Raw genomic sequence first — 16,555 nt, forward strand, 5'->3', positions numbered from 1 at the left:
TCCAGCCTGGTCCTTTCCATGGCTGCAGTCAGTCCTGCAGGAGCTGCTCCAGCCCAGGTCCTTTCCATGGCTGCAGTCAGTCCTGCAGGAGCTGCTCCAGCCCGGTCCTTTCCATGGCTGCAGTCAGTCCTGCAGGAGCTGCTCCAGCCCAGGTCTCCTGTGGGGTCACAGCTCCTGCCAGCAAACCTGTTCCAGCTTGGGCTCCTCTCTCCACGGGGCCACAGGTCCTGCCAGGAGCTGCTCCAGTGTGGAGTTCCTGGGGTCACAGCCTCCTTCAGGCACCCCCTGCTCCCGTGTGGGGCCTCCAGGGGCTGGGGGGAAAGGATCCCTGATCCATCCTGGAGCCCAGGGCCGGGGGGAGAGGATCTCTGATCCATCCTGGAGCCCAGGGCTGGGGGGAAAGGATCTCTGATCCATCCTGGAGCCCAGGGCTGGGGGGAAAGGATCTCTGATCCATCCTGGAGCCCAGAGCTGGGGGGAAGGGATCTCTGATCCATCCTGGAGCCCAGGGGCTGCAGGGGAAAGGATCTGTGATCCATCCTGGAGCCCAGGGCTGGGGGGAAAGGCTCTCTGATCCATCCTGGAGCCCAGGGGCTGCAGGGAAAGGATCTCTGATCCATCCTGGAGCCCAGGGGCTCTAGGGGAAAGGATCTCTGATCCATCCTGGAGCCCAGGGGCTGTGGGGAAAGGATCTCTGATCCATCCTGGAGCCCAGGGCTGGGGGGAGAGGATCTCTGATCCATCCTGGAGCCCAGGGCTGGGGGGAGAGGATCTCTGATCCATCCTGGAGCCCAGGGCTGGGGGGAAAGGATCTCTGATCCATCCTGGAGCCCAGGGCTGGGGGGAAAGGATCTCTGATCCATCCTGGAGCCCAGAGCTGGGGGGAAAGGATCCCTGATCCATCCTGGAGCCCAGGGCTGGGGGGAGAGGATCTCTGATCCATCCTGGAGCCCAGGGCTGGGGGGGCCCAGCTGCCTCTCCCTGGGCTGCACCCCGGGCTCGGGGAACCTCAGCCCCAGCACCTGGAGCAGCTCCTGCCCCTCCTGCCCTGCCCTGGGGCTTTGCAGAGCTGCTCCTCTCACAAATCCTCCCTGCTCTCAGCCCGCTGCAGTTCCAGGGGGATTTCCTCCCCCTTCCCAAGCGTTCCCCAGGGGTGCTGCCACTGGCACTGATGGGCCCAGCCTTGGCCAGGGGCGGGTCTGTCCTGGAGCTGGCTGGAATTGGCTCTGCTGGACACAGGGGAAGCTTCTGGCAGCTTCTCACAGAGCCACCCCAGCACCAAGACCTGGCCATGCCAGCCCAGTGCAAGTTAGCTCCCAGATTTGACCTTTAGCTTATGCTTCTGCCAGTGTCTGTGATCCCACTTGAGTTTCTCCTTGTTAAACAGTGCCATTGATTGTTGGAGGCATCTCAGATGGCATCTTAGCATGGGCTGTTGAGTTTATAAGAAGTCTTCTAGATTAATGATTGGAAATGAAATTGCATTGCAGATTTTGCAAATCTGAACTTAAAGATTTAAATCTAAACTTAAAGATCTTATGAAAATTGAATGAAAATTTTCCTCAAGGAACATCATGAGTTCTTTTAGATTCTTCCAGTAGGAACTTGACACACTGGGTTATGATTTTTTTTTAAACAATGTTGATAATTTTTGTTTTCTTTTTGACGTATTTCTCGTGAGATCTGTTTGCAAGCTTCCTTCATAGAAAACACAGCTTTTTCTTTCTAAGTAATTTTTATCAGTTCTTGAAGCATTCATGTTGGGAATCCTTTGAGTGTCTTATGGCAACTTGTAGCTGTCACTTGTAGATCATTTCCATGATATTTTAGAATTTCTCCAGGCTAGTCCCTTGTTATGTTTCTCGTCCCTTCATTTCAGACTTACCTTTTTAACCCTTCTAAATTTTGGAACCATGTTAATAAACCATTGCATTACTTTGTTTGCAGTTCTCTGGTGGTGAGGGATTTCTTCATATCCAGCACTTTAGTAGATTTTACTGCCATTTTCTATTAAAGTCTTTTGTCACTATTGATTTTTAAAACCAAGGGTGAATTTAGTTGTCAAGTTTCACAGTTTGCTGCTGAGGTCTGGCACATGGGAATACATTCTTAGTTGGGCATTACAATAGTGAAAATTTATATTTTAATTATGTGCAGTTTTATTTTCAAGTATTTTCCTGTGATGAATAATGGGCATTTATTAGCTGAGAAAAATTCTCTAGCTCGCAGTCTCACTCTGTATTTGTGGATTTCTGGCTGCAGATCTTTCCTGGAAGCTAGTAGCTGCCAGAAGTGCCCCTGGTTATTTGCTTTTTTCCTAAATCCTCACTGCTGGAAGCCCAGACACTGATAAGGGGGCAGATATCACAAGGCATGCTATGTTTTTAGGCTGGAAACTGATTATAAGCAAGTGAACAAGATACACAATATTTATATTTCAAATGCAGCACTCATCAGGTAGATATAATTTCATTCAACCAGTATTTTAAAATACTTAGTCATTTTTATAATGAAGAAAAGAAGTGTAGGGTTTATGTGGTCCTTTATGTGGTCCTTCTTGGAAAAAACCAGATAATTCTGCCTCTTCATGATGATGCTGTTTATTGTCTCTAGGCTATCTCAGGATGGAAGACATCCCTAGTCAAGAGTTAAAAAAATCTTGAAAGCTATACAGACAAAAAAAGGGGTTTGTTCAGATGTCAGGTAGATTTATTTGATTTGTTTTCTTTCCTCCTTTTTTTCCCCAAGTACAGGAGATTGATATCCAGTAGATGATGTTGCTGGACTGATGTGTAAGGAATCCTTGGGGCTTTGAATGCCTGCCTGGGCTTCTGTTCCTTTTGGAGATGTTTTAGAGTACACTAGATGTTCTTTGGAGAAGTATTTTACATAAGTTTAATAGACAAGGTAGGACTCTAAAATAAGCAGTTCTTTATAAAATATGAATTTTGGAGACATAGGAATTAAAATTTAAATCAAGGAAAACTAGTTTTATCTTGTGAGAAGCAACATCAGCCATGATTTATTACTCTATCCACTTAGAAAATCTGTCTTTTTCAAATGTGTGAATGCAAATCTTAATAAATGCAAGTTATAAGACAGCAGTGTGGCCTCCATTTTTAGTAATGTATCGTTCTCATTTTGTCATAACTGCCGTATTGTGTGATGCATTTCATTTATAATGGTATTTACCTTCCTGCAGTACTAAGTAACTTCTCTGAAGACATTTTTTAATTCCTAAATCTTGTCCTTTTGTAAGATGGAAAGATATTTCAGTCTTGCAATGAAAGTAAATCACAAAATAAGTAATATGTTTGCTAAATAAGATAAATTTCCTAAGCTGTAGAATGCACTACTGACTGAAAGGCTGTAGGTCAGTCATTTTCCTTTGTCTCCACTTCATATTGCTGTTCCTGTCTGGGTACAGAGTCTGTTCTATGACAAAGGTTCTCCCAGTGCTTAGATGTCGTTTTTCTGCAGGTTAATTTCTATATAATTCAATCTGGAATTATTTTAAGAATATTTTTCTGCTTTCTAAATTTTCTGTCCATATTAATTTTCATTTTAAAAAAAGCACTAGAACAGGCCCATAAATGCCAAGAGGATCAGTATGTTTTACTGGCAATGATAAACTCAAATATTGATGAATACTGACATGTAAATATTACAACTGAAATAATGCATCAATGTAGCATCAATATTTTTGCAGGTCACATTTGTTTTTTCTAATCTTTTCCGTGTAGCTGCACAAGTAATGGCTTTCAGGAGAAATACTGCAAAGCTGTCATTGAACGTGAGAAAGCTAATTTTTCCAGTATTTGTGAATATACATATAAAAGCATATTACTAGGTTTGATGGAGGTTTTTTTGCAGTATTAATAATGATTATTCTTGTAATCACTATTATTAAAAAGCCTTGGTGCTCAAGTTACTGAGGATAAAAAAAAAAGTAAAATGCTCGTTTTTCCTTCACCAGCAGCCAACGTCCGTGGCCACCTCCAGCGTCCGCCTGGGCCTCCCGGTGCAAGCCAAGGTGGTGCCATCCACGGCGGCGCCCGCCAGCGCCACGGCCACGCTGCCAGGAGGGGCTGTGCTCCCGCACACCACGGTCAGGGGCTGGGCACGCTGCCGGGCTGGGGCTGGGGCAGGGGAGGGAGATTCAGGCTGGATACAGGGAGGAAATGCTTCCCTGGCAGGGTGGGCAGGCCCTGGCACAGGGTGCCCAGAGCAGCTCTGGCCGCCCCTGGATCCCTGGCAGGGCCACGTTGGGATGGGGCTTGGAGCAGCCTGGGGCAGCGGAACTGGATGAGCTTGAAGTTCCTTTCCGAGCCAAACCATTCGATGATTTTATGATTTCCGTGGTTTTTTGAAAGTGAAAATTAATGAATTTTAATATTTTATATTACTAGGTATCGGTAGCTACGACGAGCGCCCCAAATTTGTTCAAGACAACGGTGGCAAGCGGCACTGCGGCCTCCCAGCAGCCTGCAGCGATCAGCGGTGCGCAGAGCCAGGCCTCAGGGCAGCCGCGGCTGCCGCTGCCCCCTCACACGGCAGCGCAGGTGCCGGCACAGCCCCTGGTCATCCCCAGCTCTCCTGTGCCCGGAACCACCGTTGTGTCGCAGGCGAGTGTGACAATAGTGGAAACATTGTTTTCTTAGTACTCTGGGAGCTCCTCGGAAGAGCTTTTTCTTCAGGCAAGCATGTATGCCCTGAAAGGACAAATACTTGGCCAAACCATTCTATGATTTTATGATTTCCATGGTTTTTTGAAAGTGAAAATTAATGAATTTTAATATAAAATATTACTAGGTATCAGTAGCTACGACGAGCGCCCCAAATTTGAGGGAGTGTCCGGGAACAGAAGAAGTCCAAGATCAGAAGGCGAGAAGAAAAACTCCACTTTATTTCAAACGCATCGCTCTTTTTATGGAGAGCATCGTGCAGACTGATTTCATTGGTCTTAGAGTAAAAACATCTCACACCATGGTGTGCTCTGAGTGATGCACGGTGGCAGAACATATCTATAAACAATGTGAACAACGAGAGAGATAGAGGATTATTTACATTCCTTTCCAATTCTCTCCCAGGTCCAGCCTGGTTAGAAACCTCTCTTTTTCTCTCTGTCTGAACTGAGAATACCCATAAGGGAGGAAGAACACTTGTGGTCAGCTCTCCCCACCCTGCCATGTATGTGGCACTAGAGAAAGAACTATTTTGTTCCCGTAGCCTTCAGTCTGTGGTCTTCTTGATTATCCTGTTGCTGGGCCTCAAAACTGTGGTTACACTGAAGTGTGATGTCTCTGTTCCTTGGAGCAACTATGCCATATAAAAATAATGTCTTGTTTTACTACTAATGAAAAAAAAATCAGATATGATGATGTTTGAAGACTTATTTCTGATTTGATTTTACTGCTGTAGCTGCTTTGTACAAAAACATAATGAATCAATAATTTAACGAATTAAGACAACTTGGGTAACATTTGTACCTTGTCTGTTGGGCATCTCAAAGGGGAATTCATCTCCAGCAAATTGTCCTGTTACTTCTCATATTTAAGGTTATTTGTACCAAAGCAGACTGTAAAAATATAAAATATATTTCTTTCATTGATTTTTTTTGTTGTTATTTGTGAGCTATGATGTTTGTTACTTAAAGAAGATAAGAAAATCTCAGGTAACAAGCAGTAATAGCAAAACCTATTTCATATATGGCCTGAATTAGAAAAATTTCATCTTTTTCCTTCTTTGTAGTGGTCAGAGCATGCATTGATTGTGATGGAAAAATAGCATGGTGCTAATATATGTTTTCTTTGGCTTTTGCAGGAAATGCAAGAGAATGTGAAAAAATGTAAAAACTTTTTAGCTACCCTTATAAAACTTGCTTCTCATAATTCACCATCTCCAGAAACGTCCCGCAATGTGAAAGCTCTGGTTCAAGATTTGTTGGTAAATATTTAGTTACAGTTTATTTTGTCTGTTATCTATTAAACTTCTTATTTATAAATGCTGAAAACTATTGCTTTGATTTTAACAATTATTTTAGCTGTAATGAAAGGGGTTGGTCTTCATGAAAATGCAATATTCTGTATGTTATATATATTAAAAAATTTGTTAAAGGCAGACTTTCTCTTGGTTTTTGAAAGGGGAAATGTAGCAAAGTAAGACTTTCTCTTGGTTTTTGAAAGGGGAAATGTAGCAAAGTATTTAGTATCAAAGCCACTCTTGTTTTGATGAGTAATACCTTGGTTTCTCCTGTAGTAAAATACAGGATTTTTCATTGAGGATTTGTTAAGATTTTTTTCCTCCAAACCCTGTTCTTTGAAACAAGAAGCTCTTAATTTTTCAAGCACAGAACACCTGTAGACACATTCCCTTCACAACGTGCTTTAGAGTTTTTAGGCTGAAGGAAAAGTATTTTCCTGAGCTGCTGACTTTCAGCTGTTCTGCAGACAGATGCCCCTGCATGGAGCCTTAGTGGCACGGGGATTTCCAGAGGCAAAGCTGTGTTAGAGTGCTCTGGCCAGAAAAAGGCAGCACTGGCTGCAGTCTGCAGTGCAACAGATGCTGCAGTGAATTGTATAAAGGAGCTGCAGACAGAGGTTACTGTGGAGCTGGGAAAACAGTCAAGCTTCTTAAAAGAGATGTAATACAGTCTGTGAGAAAATTGTATTTAAAAGGAGTTGCTATACATTTCTTTGAATTCTTTGCCAGAGAAATCTGTATATTTTAGACAAGCCTAAGGCCGTTTTCAAGTGTGAGCTGTTCAACAATCATATTCAATGATTCCAGTGAAAACTTGTTTTTTAGCTTGAAAAGACTAAATGAGTAAAGGTAACTACTTACAGTATTTTAAATGAAGTGCCAACATGCATATATAATAAATATATTTATTGAAGCTTGTTTGCTTTGGATTTTCTCTTGTTCTGTATCAGTCAGGAAGGCTAATTAATGTTTTTATTACAACCTGAACTTGTAACTAATGATACTTTAGAAGTATCATAAAATGCACCCAAGTTAGAATTCTCTTGAATTACTACTAAATAAATGACTGATTATGTCTTTGATATAAGTGTATTTTGTGAGTATACATATAAATTCATAGAGAAGAAAATTTTATATCTACTAATAAGCATTCTTTTTATGTATGGCCATGCTTTACATATATAGTTTTATATATATGGATTCTACCAGTTAAATTGTGCCATCAGAATTGATTTTGGAATTACCACAAAGACTGACAAATTTCATATTTTTAAGGTCACGTCAAGAACTTGTTATTTTCTTTTAATTTTAAGAAAAAAAAATGACTGTGTAAATGTTAGCAAGAGAGTAGAGTCCCAAAAGAGACTTGAGTGTTTCTGGGGCCTCATTTTGTCTGAAGTGGTGCCTTCCCCATGGGAATTCTCTGCATTTTGAGTGGCATGTTACATGTTTGAATCAGTGCTTGGCAAGGGTCTTAGAGAGGACTTAAGGGACTTCAGCTCTGGAAGTTTTTGATATGGCAGCCTATTTAGCTAGAGAGATATGTGTATTTAGTAGCTGGGAAAGAGGCAACCAAACAACTGAATGGAGAGTTTGATACTTTTTTTTCTCTTCACCCTGAAGGATGCAAAGATTGATCCAGAAGAATTTACAGGCCGCCTTCAAACAGAACTCAAATCATCTCCTCAGCCATATCTTGTACCTTTCCTTAAGGTAATGTGAATATTGTTTGGATAAATTAATTTCAGAGCAAAATTTCTTTACATTAAGTCTTCGAATATTCTTTTAAAATAGTGTTATCTTCACTGGCCCAGGACTACTTTATTTCTAAATGCTGTCCATTTCTGCTAAGATCTTCCTGGCTGGAGGTGCTGTGCAGGTCCACCTGTGCCAGGCCAGGCAGGTGCTGCTCTCAGCTGGAGCAGCCCTGAGCTGCTCCAACAGCCTGGGACAGTGCTGAGAAACAGGGAGTTCCCACAGGAGGGAGACCTCGTGTATTTGGGACCTTGGCTGACTTTTACAAAAACAGATTTGTCACCCAGAGCTGATCTGGAGTTCACAGCTTGAGTAGCCCTGATCCAGAATGTTGCAGTAATTAGATTTAAAAAATAAAAAGCAGTTGCTTCCTAGTTTGGAAACCATCCATTGGCTATTCTTTAGTGATCCTTCACTTTTAGAATAAATACCCTTTTCTGTGATAGTAGGTAATTTTTTGTGAAGAAGAAAAACATTCACATTTCGAAGAGTCGCAAGCTGTTTTTACAGAATGCTCCAAGTAATTTAATGAGTTGTTTCCATACTGTTTTCCTAATCTATGTTTGGGTCATTGGTAACTTTCAATCCATATGTAGCAATGATTATGAAGAACTCAACTGGATAAAGTGTTGATTAGATGATTCTGGTTCTAATCTGGAACTAATCAACAGTAGAATTTCTGATATGATACCAAATAGATTTACTGTGGGGTCCTAAGTTAGTATATGTGGGGGTAAATGTAACTTTTAATTGGTTCTGTAAATGAGCTACAGTAACCTCCGTATGCGGGATTATAAACAAACGTACAAAGCATGTTTAAGTCCCAACAAAGCTACAAATAGGATTTTAAAAGTATTTTTGGTCTAGTTCAAAAATTCTCTGTTTAGGGCATATTTTCTCTCTTTTTTCTCCCTGCAACTTTGCTTAGAACTTCTGCTCCTGTTTTTTCAAGTTATCTTTAACTCTTATTTGTGGCTTTTACTGCAGTCACTTCTAGCATCATGATAAGTTTTGATTTATTTCCTTTCTTTGAAGTCTTTTCTGGGCAACAGGCATTAAGTTTTTAAATCAATATTAAGAGTTTAGAAAGAGCTGTAGCTTGGGTTAAACACTGTTGCATTCTTCAGCTGCCTGAGGGAGCACTTCAAAAGAACACTTCTGCCACTTAAAAAGTCAAAAGTTTGTTCATGAAGGTACAGTACAGCCTTTTAGAAGTATGTTTTCCTTGAAATGGTATGAACATGGGGCTTACAATAGTACACTTTTCTAATCCACTCACAGTGCATTACTTCAGAAATAATACAATAAACAGCTGCTGCTGTAGGGCACCAAGAGGGAAATCATTTGGTTGTAGGTACTGGAGGTGTGTTAGGGGGAGTAAGTTGGTGCAGTTTGCTGGGAATAGGGTTGTTCCATGGTTCTGCCTTTTTTGCTTCCATTTCTTGCCCTTCCAAAGACCTAAGCTACAAGTTCTAGATAGTATTGAGAGGAAGAGTGATTTTTCTGCTACAGTGTAAATTAGGGCATGCGAAGATCTACAAGGTTGCTAAATCCAAAGGGAAAGCTTATTAAAAACTTCTCTTACAATAAATGTTCAGTCTTAGTTCTGTTTTATGAAAAGACAGTCAAATTGGAAAAAAAAGATGCATTCTTTTAATTATGTTTACAGAAAATTTAAAAATGCTTTTTGTCAATCTGCTAAGTTTGATATTTCATAAACTTTCTTCTGTTTTTAGAAAAGTCTACCTGCACTGAGACAATCTTTACTGAATAGTCAGCATTTGGTTTTGCAAGGACAGCCGTCTCAGCAGTCACTCCAACAGACCAAGCTCTCACAAGTTATACCTCAATCTGCCTCGGGAAGCATTTCTTCTGTTGTCACGACGCAGACAATAGGAATAAGGCAACCAAACAACATTTGCACAGTCTCTGTATCAAATACAGTGCAGCCTCCTCAGGTTAAGGTGGTACAGTCAAATCAGAGTTCTCAACTGGTAGGTACTGTAGTATAAAAGAGGATTTCCTAATGAACTGTATAGCAGTTTTCAGCGTCATTTTCATTGCAGCTTCTTTGGGAAATTTCTTTTTTGTTTGTATCATATTCTGTGATATGTGGTAGTACCTCATTATCTGTCATTTCACATGTATGCTCAACCATTACTTCAGATAAGATTATTAACATAAATTTAAGGAAGTGCTCTCTTGGTCTTTTTGTCTGCAATAGAGTGGTTGTTGTATGAGCACAGTGGAATTTGAGGGAATTACAAATGTAGAACAGAAAGCTTTCCAAGATTTACAGACAGGAGCATAATGTTGAGTATGTCATTAGGTATGCTGCTTTGCTTTAAAATTAAAATGAATTCTCTAATTTTAAACTCTTCTGCACATAATAGCAAAATCTTGTAGAAGAATAGCTGTGCTGTACCAGGATGTTTTGTTTAGTAATAATGCCATTCTCTTACTCACTGAACTGTATCTTTGTTGTGCATAGTGGAGTGTTAAGTGCTTCATTAATTCATTAATTTCAAAGGCACTATCAGTAAGGCAGCTGCACAGCCAGGTAGTCATTAAGAGTGTGGTGACTTTATCCTGCTGTTACACAGGATCTTGTGTGTGTGTTTGCATTTGTAGTCAAAAGGTGTTAAGGATTTTTACAAGGCCTTGAGTTGATACAGGCATTACTATCCTTTGTGAGAGTTTCCTTGTATGTGGTTTCTGTGTATGTTTGAGTGAAGTACTTCACTTAGGTTTCAAAATTGTATAGAGAGGTTCCAGAACATGTATCAAGGTGGTAAAAATTTATATTATCGAGGTCAAGAAATGCAAATGTGATAATGTAAAACCTTACAGAGATCTGTCCTTGAGTTTATAAGCTCTATAAAGCATGTAAATAATTAGTAATGTATGTGGAGAGAAAATATTTCTTTTGCTTTAATATAAAAGTAGCAGTGCACAGACTGAAAATACCTGAGCTGTCTCTTGAACCTTACAAACACTTTCTTGTGGTCAAATTATTAACTTTAAAATAAAATTAATATAATTTACTAGTACTTTAGTGAGCATAGTTTTAATGTGTAATAACATCTTGAGTGGTAAGATTTCTGACTCTGGCATTTGTAATACACCCAAGACAGTTGGGTGTTTTTCACCTTAACTTGGCTGCTTCAATACAGGTCCAGCCACTTGCATGCTTGCTTCTTGATGGCTTCTCCCCACCCTGTCTGGATTGTTGTATTAATTAGAAGAATGTTCCTCACACTTTTTGTGACATCTCTTTGATTTGTCCATGTTTCATGACTGAATGTTCAATAGCTTTGGCTCCTTTAGGCAGAAGAGTAGAAGCTGGTGATAATTGCAGGCAGTAGGTGGAAAAATTATTCCCTGTCCCAGATTAAGCAAATTTCTGCCTGTAGCTGACAGATTGCTTAGAGGTAGAAGTGTCCATGGCCAGTAAGTCTGGCCTTATCTCATGCCACAATCTAAGGCTAGCCTACTGCCATATAACATGGCTTTTTCCAGTGTTGTGCAGCCCACCTTAAGTGCTCCCGTGCCCACTGGGCAGGTTTCACCCCTCCTTTTGAGAAACACCGATGAAGGACAAAAATAGGTAAGACCACAGGAATTCTTACTCTTATGATATAGTTCTGGTGGAGTATTTTCTGGCTGGGAGAAAGCCAAATTTCTGGGAGAGGCACGTTCTGCCTGTCTCATGTCAATGGATACTCTAAGCAAGCAGTTGTGATGTTGTGAGTAGAGATTAACAATGTGAAGAGCTTTTCTGACATGCCGGAGTCACAGGAGGAGCTGGAAGCTGCTCAAGTAACATTGTGGAGATTGATCTGATGGGCAAGAGAAGTTGGTTTTCTGTCTGTAAGGAGGTCACAGGTCTAGGGCTGAATTTTCATTTACTGGCTACTTGAAATGACCACTACATTTTCAAGAGGTCACAAACTGTGCAAAGCAAAGCTGTGGTTAGTACTGTTTATTTTCCGGAAAAGATATAATACATAAATATATATATATAATAGGGAGAAGACATTAAGAATCATAATTTATGTGCTTTAGTGTGAAACTGTCTTTTCATATTTCCCTTAAATTTATCAGTCTTTAGTTAATAGGATCAAACAGTACTTAACAAGGCACTTAATGACCTTCAGAGTAGTTCTGTACAGACAAAAGCAGCACCAGACATCAAGAGTTACTGCATCAAAAAATCTTAGCACAGCAACCATCAACTCAGGTGCCAGGCAGAGAGCACAGCAGCAGCTCCATATCAGCCCAGTAATTGCTGATAAGTATAGATTTTTTTGCAGTGCCAGTGCTCACACTGTCACAGTTCTCAGTGCTCCCCGAAATGGGAGCACAGAGCTGCTGGCCATCTTGCCTTGGACTTGTCCGGAAGAGGAAGATTGCAGCTGGCTTGCCTGAGGGTAGCCAGCGCTGATGGAAGAACTGGCTGAGCTCCAGGTTTTCCAGGCCTGAAGCTTATTGGAGAGGGTTCCAGCTGGCTTTGCAAACTGTCCAGCTGCAGAAGGGCAAGCTTGTTTTAGACTACAGATCTTTTCATACCAGCCAGTTTACAGTAGTTCAGTTTTCCTTAAAACATGGAAGGTCTGTTGGCTGTTCCTTCCTTTGTCTTTTCTGTTTCTCAAAGGTGTCAGCTGTGGTGATGCTTTCTCCAGGTGCACTGAGGCACCTTGCGATGTGAAAATCCTGTGTGCACTGTTGGCATGCAGCATAACTTGCACAAAGGCTTTGAAATGTACAGTGTTAGCAGAGATGAAACAGACTTTTAGTCTGTTTGGTAGAGTACTGGAATCATGTTCCAAACTATGAAAAACAATGCTTTATAAAGCTAGATCGTGCTAGTTCTATATAAAGAAAAGGGGGACAATTTTAGACTAATATTTTATTGATTAGACACTTAGGAGATAAGCCAGCAATCATTTTTTTAAATTGTTCTAAGTGCAATGTTCTGAGTTTGTCTGAATTGCCATTCTTAGAGTTCATGTGCTCTGTGTTGGCTTATATATGCAGACATTGCCTGTCTTGTTTTGGGTGTTGCAGAGGTAAAATTTGTATGAGTAAGAGAGATGTTCTTTATTACACATGTTGAAGTTATAGGTAGATTGATGGGTACTGGAGAGGGATTAGCACCTCATGTATTGTGTTGGCACTGTCTGCATCATAAGGAGAAGGTAGTCCTGGAATTTAAAGCCAAGTATTAAACTTGAGTGATAAAAAAAACCCAGGAAGAAAATCAGTGATCCATCTTAATTAAAACAAATGTAATTATATACAAAGCTGTATAAAGATTTGTGCAGGTCTAGGATTAGGAGGGATGTATGGGAATACATCTGCACCATTTCTGCTGCACTGATAGGGCACAGTGTCCAGAGGGTGGGCTCTGCCACATTCTGAGTTACATTAGAACAGGATTTGCTCAAACATTTACTGACACTTTCCCTGCACTGCCACAGTGGTTGGAGTCTCTCAGAGTTGAGATAGAGTGATGGAATTTGGAAACAAAATACAGCAGCAGCATAAGAATTGTGTTATATGGGGATGTTCCACTTGGCTTTTTAATTCTCCACTGAAGCTTTTCTGGCATCACTTTTGTGTTCATGAATGAATGTAATTTGTACACATTTTAGTGAAATTTTAGGAATTTTTTTTTGTCTTGTCCGCAAGGCAGCTTAGAAATGGAGGAGTGATAGATGGCTGTTTGGATAAGAGGAGCATTTTCTATTAATTGACTAATAAATATCTAGCCACTGACATGGAATTTGGTGTACAGTAAAATATAAATAAAAATGGCTGTTGAGCAGTAGATATCTGGGATTCATTAACAGGAACTAAGCCTGTGCTTGACAAATTGTATGTTTATTTGAAACACAGCCTAGTGGTTTTCTGAGTTGTTATCATGAAGTTTATTTTCAGGATTTTGTGGGCTGTACCTTAATATAAGGAGAATATTGTCACTGATTGCTGTTTGGAAACCAGTAACAAAAAGCCAGGCTTGAAAGTGAAGATTAAAAGAAAAGCTTAAGAGAATTGAACACACATGACTTCTTCAAACACTGATTGTAAGGGAGAATAAAAGGGAAAATTCATTATTTGGAACAGACCAAGATGGTAAAAATATGAATAAAAGGGTATAATTAAATTTAGTAGGATTAAGGTAGGATAGAAGGCAAAATTAAAGTAAGAGAGAATATTAGATGGTAGATCAGACTCCTGAAGACAGTGATGAAAAAGTCATAATTGAAAACACTCAAAAGTAGACCGTTTGACTGTTGTAGGAAGAACTGTGTAATGCATTGAGGAGCAGGTGGGACAAGTGATGTCATGGCTTCTGTTTTATTTTTCTTCATGTCTTTGTTGGAAGCCTGTACTCAATGGGATAGTACTGTTGTCATGTTAACATTAAAATAGTAAATTTTTTCTTAATTTGGGAGGAAAAATAATTGCTTATGTAGATTTTGAGGCAGCATCGAAAAACTGTAGCTGCTACTGCAGCATGGTAAGCAATGGTAAATATGAATTCTAGGCCCATAAAAGCATGAACATTGTAAGTTAATGCTGCCAGATTACATGATAGCTGAGGTTTGATATGACATTTATCTTCAGGAGTGAGTAGATTGATAAATCACAAGTGGCATAGCCACAAGTGGGTTAGCAAGTGTTTACTCATGAGTGAAGATAAATGTCATATCAGACCACAGCCGTTCTGAGTTTTATATGTTTATATGTTTCTTCCTTTCACATTATTTTTTTAACTTAATTAAGAGAAAAAAAAAAAAGCTTGGTAAAGGATATATTTCTCAATTTTTTTTTTGTTTTTCATTCTTTGCAGAAGCTCTATTTTACTGGGGTTTTTTTGTCTTTATTGCAGTACTTGATAGGTTTAAGCTTTTGGATCAGATGCTTTTGTTGCAAAAGGTCATTCCTGTGAATTGGGCCAGGCTGGTTTTGCAGCCCTCATCAAGTAAAGGTTGGAACCTTGTGCATCTGCACTGGTCCAGGAGATTAGCAAAATCCTTGTCCTCAGAAATTTTAGCAATGTGTTCTAATCTTACTGTCCTAAAGGAATTTTCCTTTCAATGGTTTGTAGGTAGTGGCTCTTGTTTAATTTTGCCTCTCTTGTGCAGGCATGAGAAAGACTGGTAACTTCTCTTCTCTTTCTGCTTCTGTACATTTGATGCTTCGGCTGGATTCTTTCTCAGCCTGTATTTGATGGTTTTGCTGTTGATTATTGATCTGTGTTCATGTCTTTAATTGTTCTCTGTCCTGCAATAACTTACACAGTAGAAGATGTCATGGAATAATCATCACCTTTTGGCTTGAGATTAGGACCAGAGAGAACCATTACTTTATTCTCATAGAGTCACCAAATCTACGCTTTTTGAAGAAAACCCTTAGGAAAAAAAAAGGGTATTTCAGCTGTCACCTCTTTGTTATTCTGGTTAGTAGTAGTGTGATTGTTGTATATCCTTTTCTGTATATCCTTTTTTGTATATCCTTTTTTGTCTTCCTGAGCCTGCTAACTTATGGAAGCACCTTTGTATAAACATCCCCTTTTTCACCTGTGAAAATACAGTCAGCTTTAGCAAAGGGCAGAGCAGAAGGGCAGAACATCTGCAGTGTCCAGGAGGTGAGAGGAGGAACTGGTGACAGAGCAGACAAATGGTGAATCAAAGAGTGGAGAGAGATGACAAAGGGAGCAGAGCAAAGATGAAATAAAAAGAGGGGGAGAATACTTTTTATTGTGAGAAATGTACATCTTACTTTGCAGAAAAATGTTATTTTATAGAAGAAAAATGCAGGTAACTGCTCACACGTTGCACTTGGAGAAGCAATACCATGACTTTGCTGCTTTAGTGTGTTCCTTGAGGAGCTCCAAAGTGCAGCAGTCTAGGACATGATTCTTCAACTTTGACAGATAAATTGAAGAGGAATAACTAGTATATGACAATACTTGCTGTCTCAACACTGTCTTGATCATAATTGTACCATTTTCCTAACTCTTATCAAATCTAGGCAATGACTAAATCACATCCTGTCTTTTCTATTTTCTGTGCCTTTGTTGTTCTGTTGTTGTATTGCTGTCTTCAGAGGTGTACATAATTAAAATGCTCCCTTTTTTAGGGGAGATGGAATGATGAACAGTTTCTGTAAACTCTGAAGACTTTTGTATTCTGTCTTGTTACCTTTTGTGACTCAGCACTTTAATAAAATCAGTGATGGTGTGTTTATGGACGCAGTGGTGAAAGGTTTGAAAGGACTCCTGGAGGTGTCTTGTGCAGCCTCCTGCTCACACATTGGGATGTCTCCCGTGTGACCAGTCATGTTTTGAGTATCTTCAAGAAGAAATTGCACAGCCTCTTAGGGCAGCCTGTTCCAGACCTTGCCTACCCTCATGGTAAATTTTTTTTTCTTCTACTCTATTGGAATCTCCTATATTCCAGCTTGTGTCTTTTGTGCTACATCCTTCTACTCTGCACATCTGAGGGAGTCTGACTCTGTCCTCTCCTCATCTTCCCAAAGGTGGTTGCAGCAGCACTGAGATCTCCCCTTTTCTGGAAGGGAAAAGGCTGGAGTAATATCCCTGCTAACCAGGGTGTCCTAAAACTCCTGTATCTGCTCTCTCAGTCTGGGTCAGTGCTTGTCAGCAGATCAGTGGCATTCAGCTTTGATTGAGAATGTGGATAGATAACCTGACATGGGGCACACTTGTTGTGCATGGTTCTAGTCTGTGAGAAATTTGAAATAATATAAGTTAATCATCTCCCAGACCAGCCTGCTAGTACACTTGTTC

General features: G+C 40.3%; 1 protein-coding gene across 1 annotated transcript in view; it reads left to right on the plus strand.

Moving 5' to 3' along the window:
- Positions 1-16,555, plus strand: part of LOC137481028 (transcription initiation factor TFIID subunit 4-like) — a 154,557-nt gene that overhangs the window by 13,608 nt on the left and 124,394 nt on the right. The window contains exons 3-7 of the mRNA XM_068202475.1: positions 3,977-4,108; positions 4,410-4,625; positions 5,824-5,946; positions 7,606-7,695; positions 9,474-9,731. Of these exons, the coding sequence (XP_068058576.1) occupies positions 3,977-4,108; positions 4,410-4,625; positions 5,824-5,946; positions 7,606-7,695; positions 9,474-9,731 (819 nt within the window). The remainder of the gene's footprint in view (positions 1-3,976; positions 4,109-4,409; positions 4,626-5,823; positions 5,947-7,605; positions 7,696-9,473; positions 9,732-16,555) is intronic.

Source organism: Anomalospiza imberbis, chromosome 12, assembly GCF_031753505.1.
Source record: "Anomalospiza imberbis isolate Cuckoo-Finch-1a 21T00152 chromosome 12, ASM3175350v1, whole genome shotgun sequence".
Classification (NCBI taxonomy): Eukaryota; Metazoa; Chordata; class Aves; order Passeriformes; family Viduidae; genus Anomalospiza; species Anomalospiza imberbis.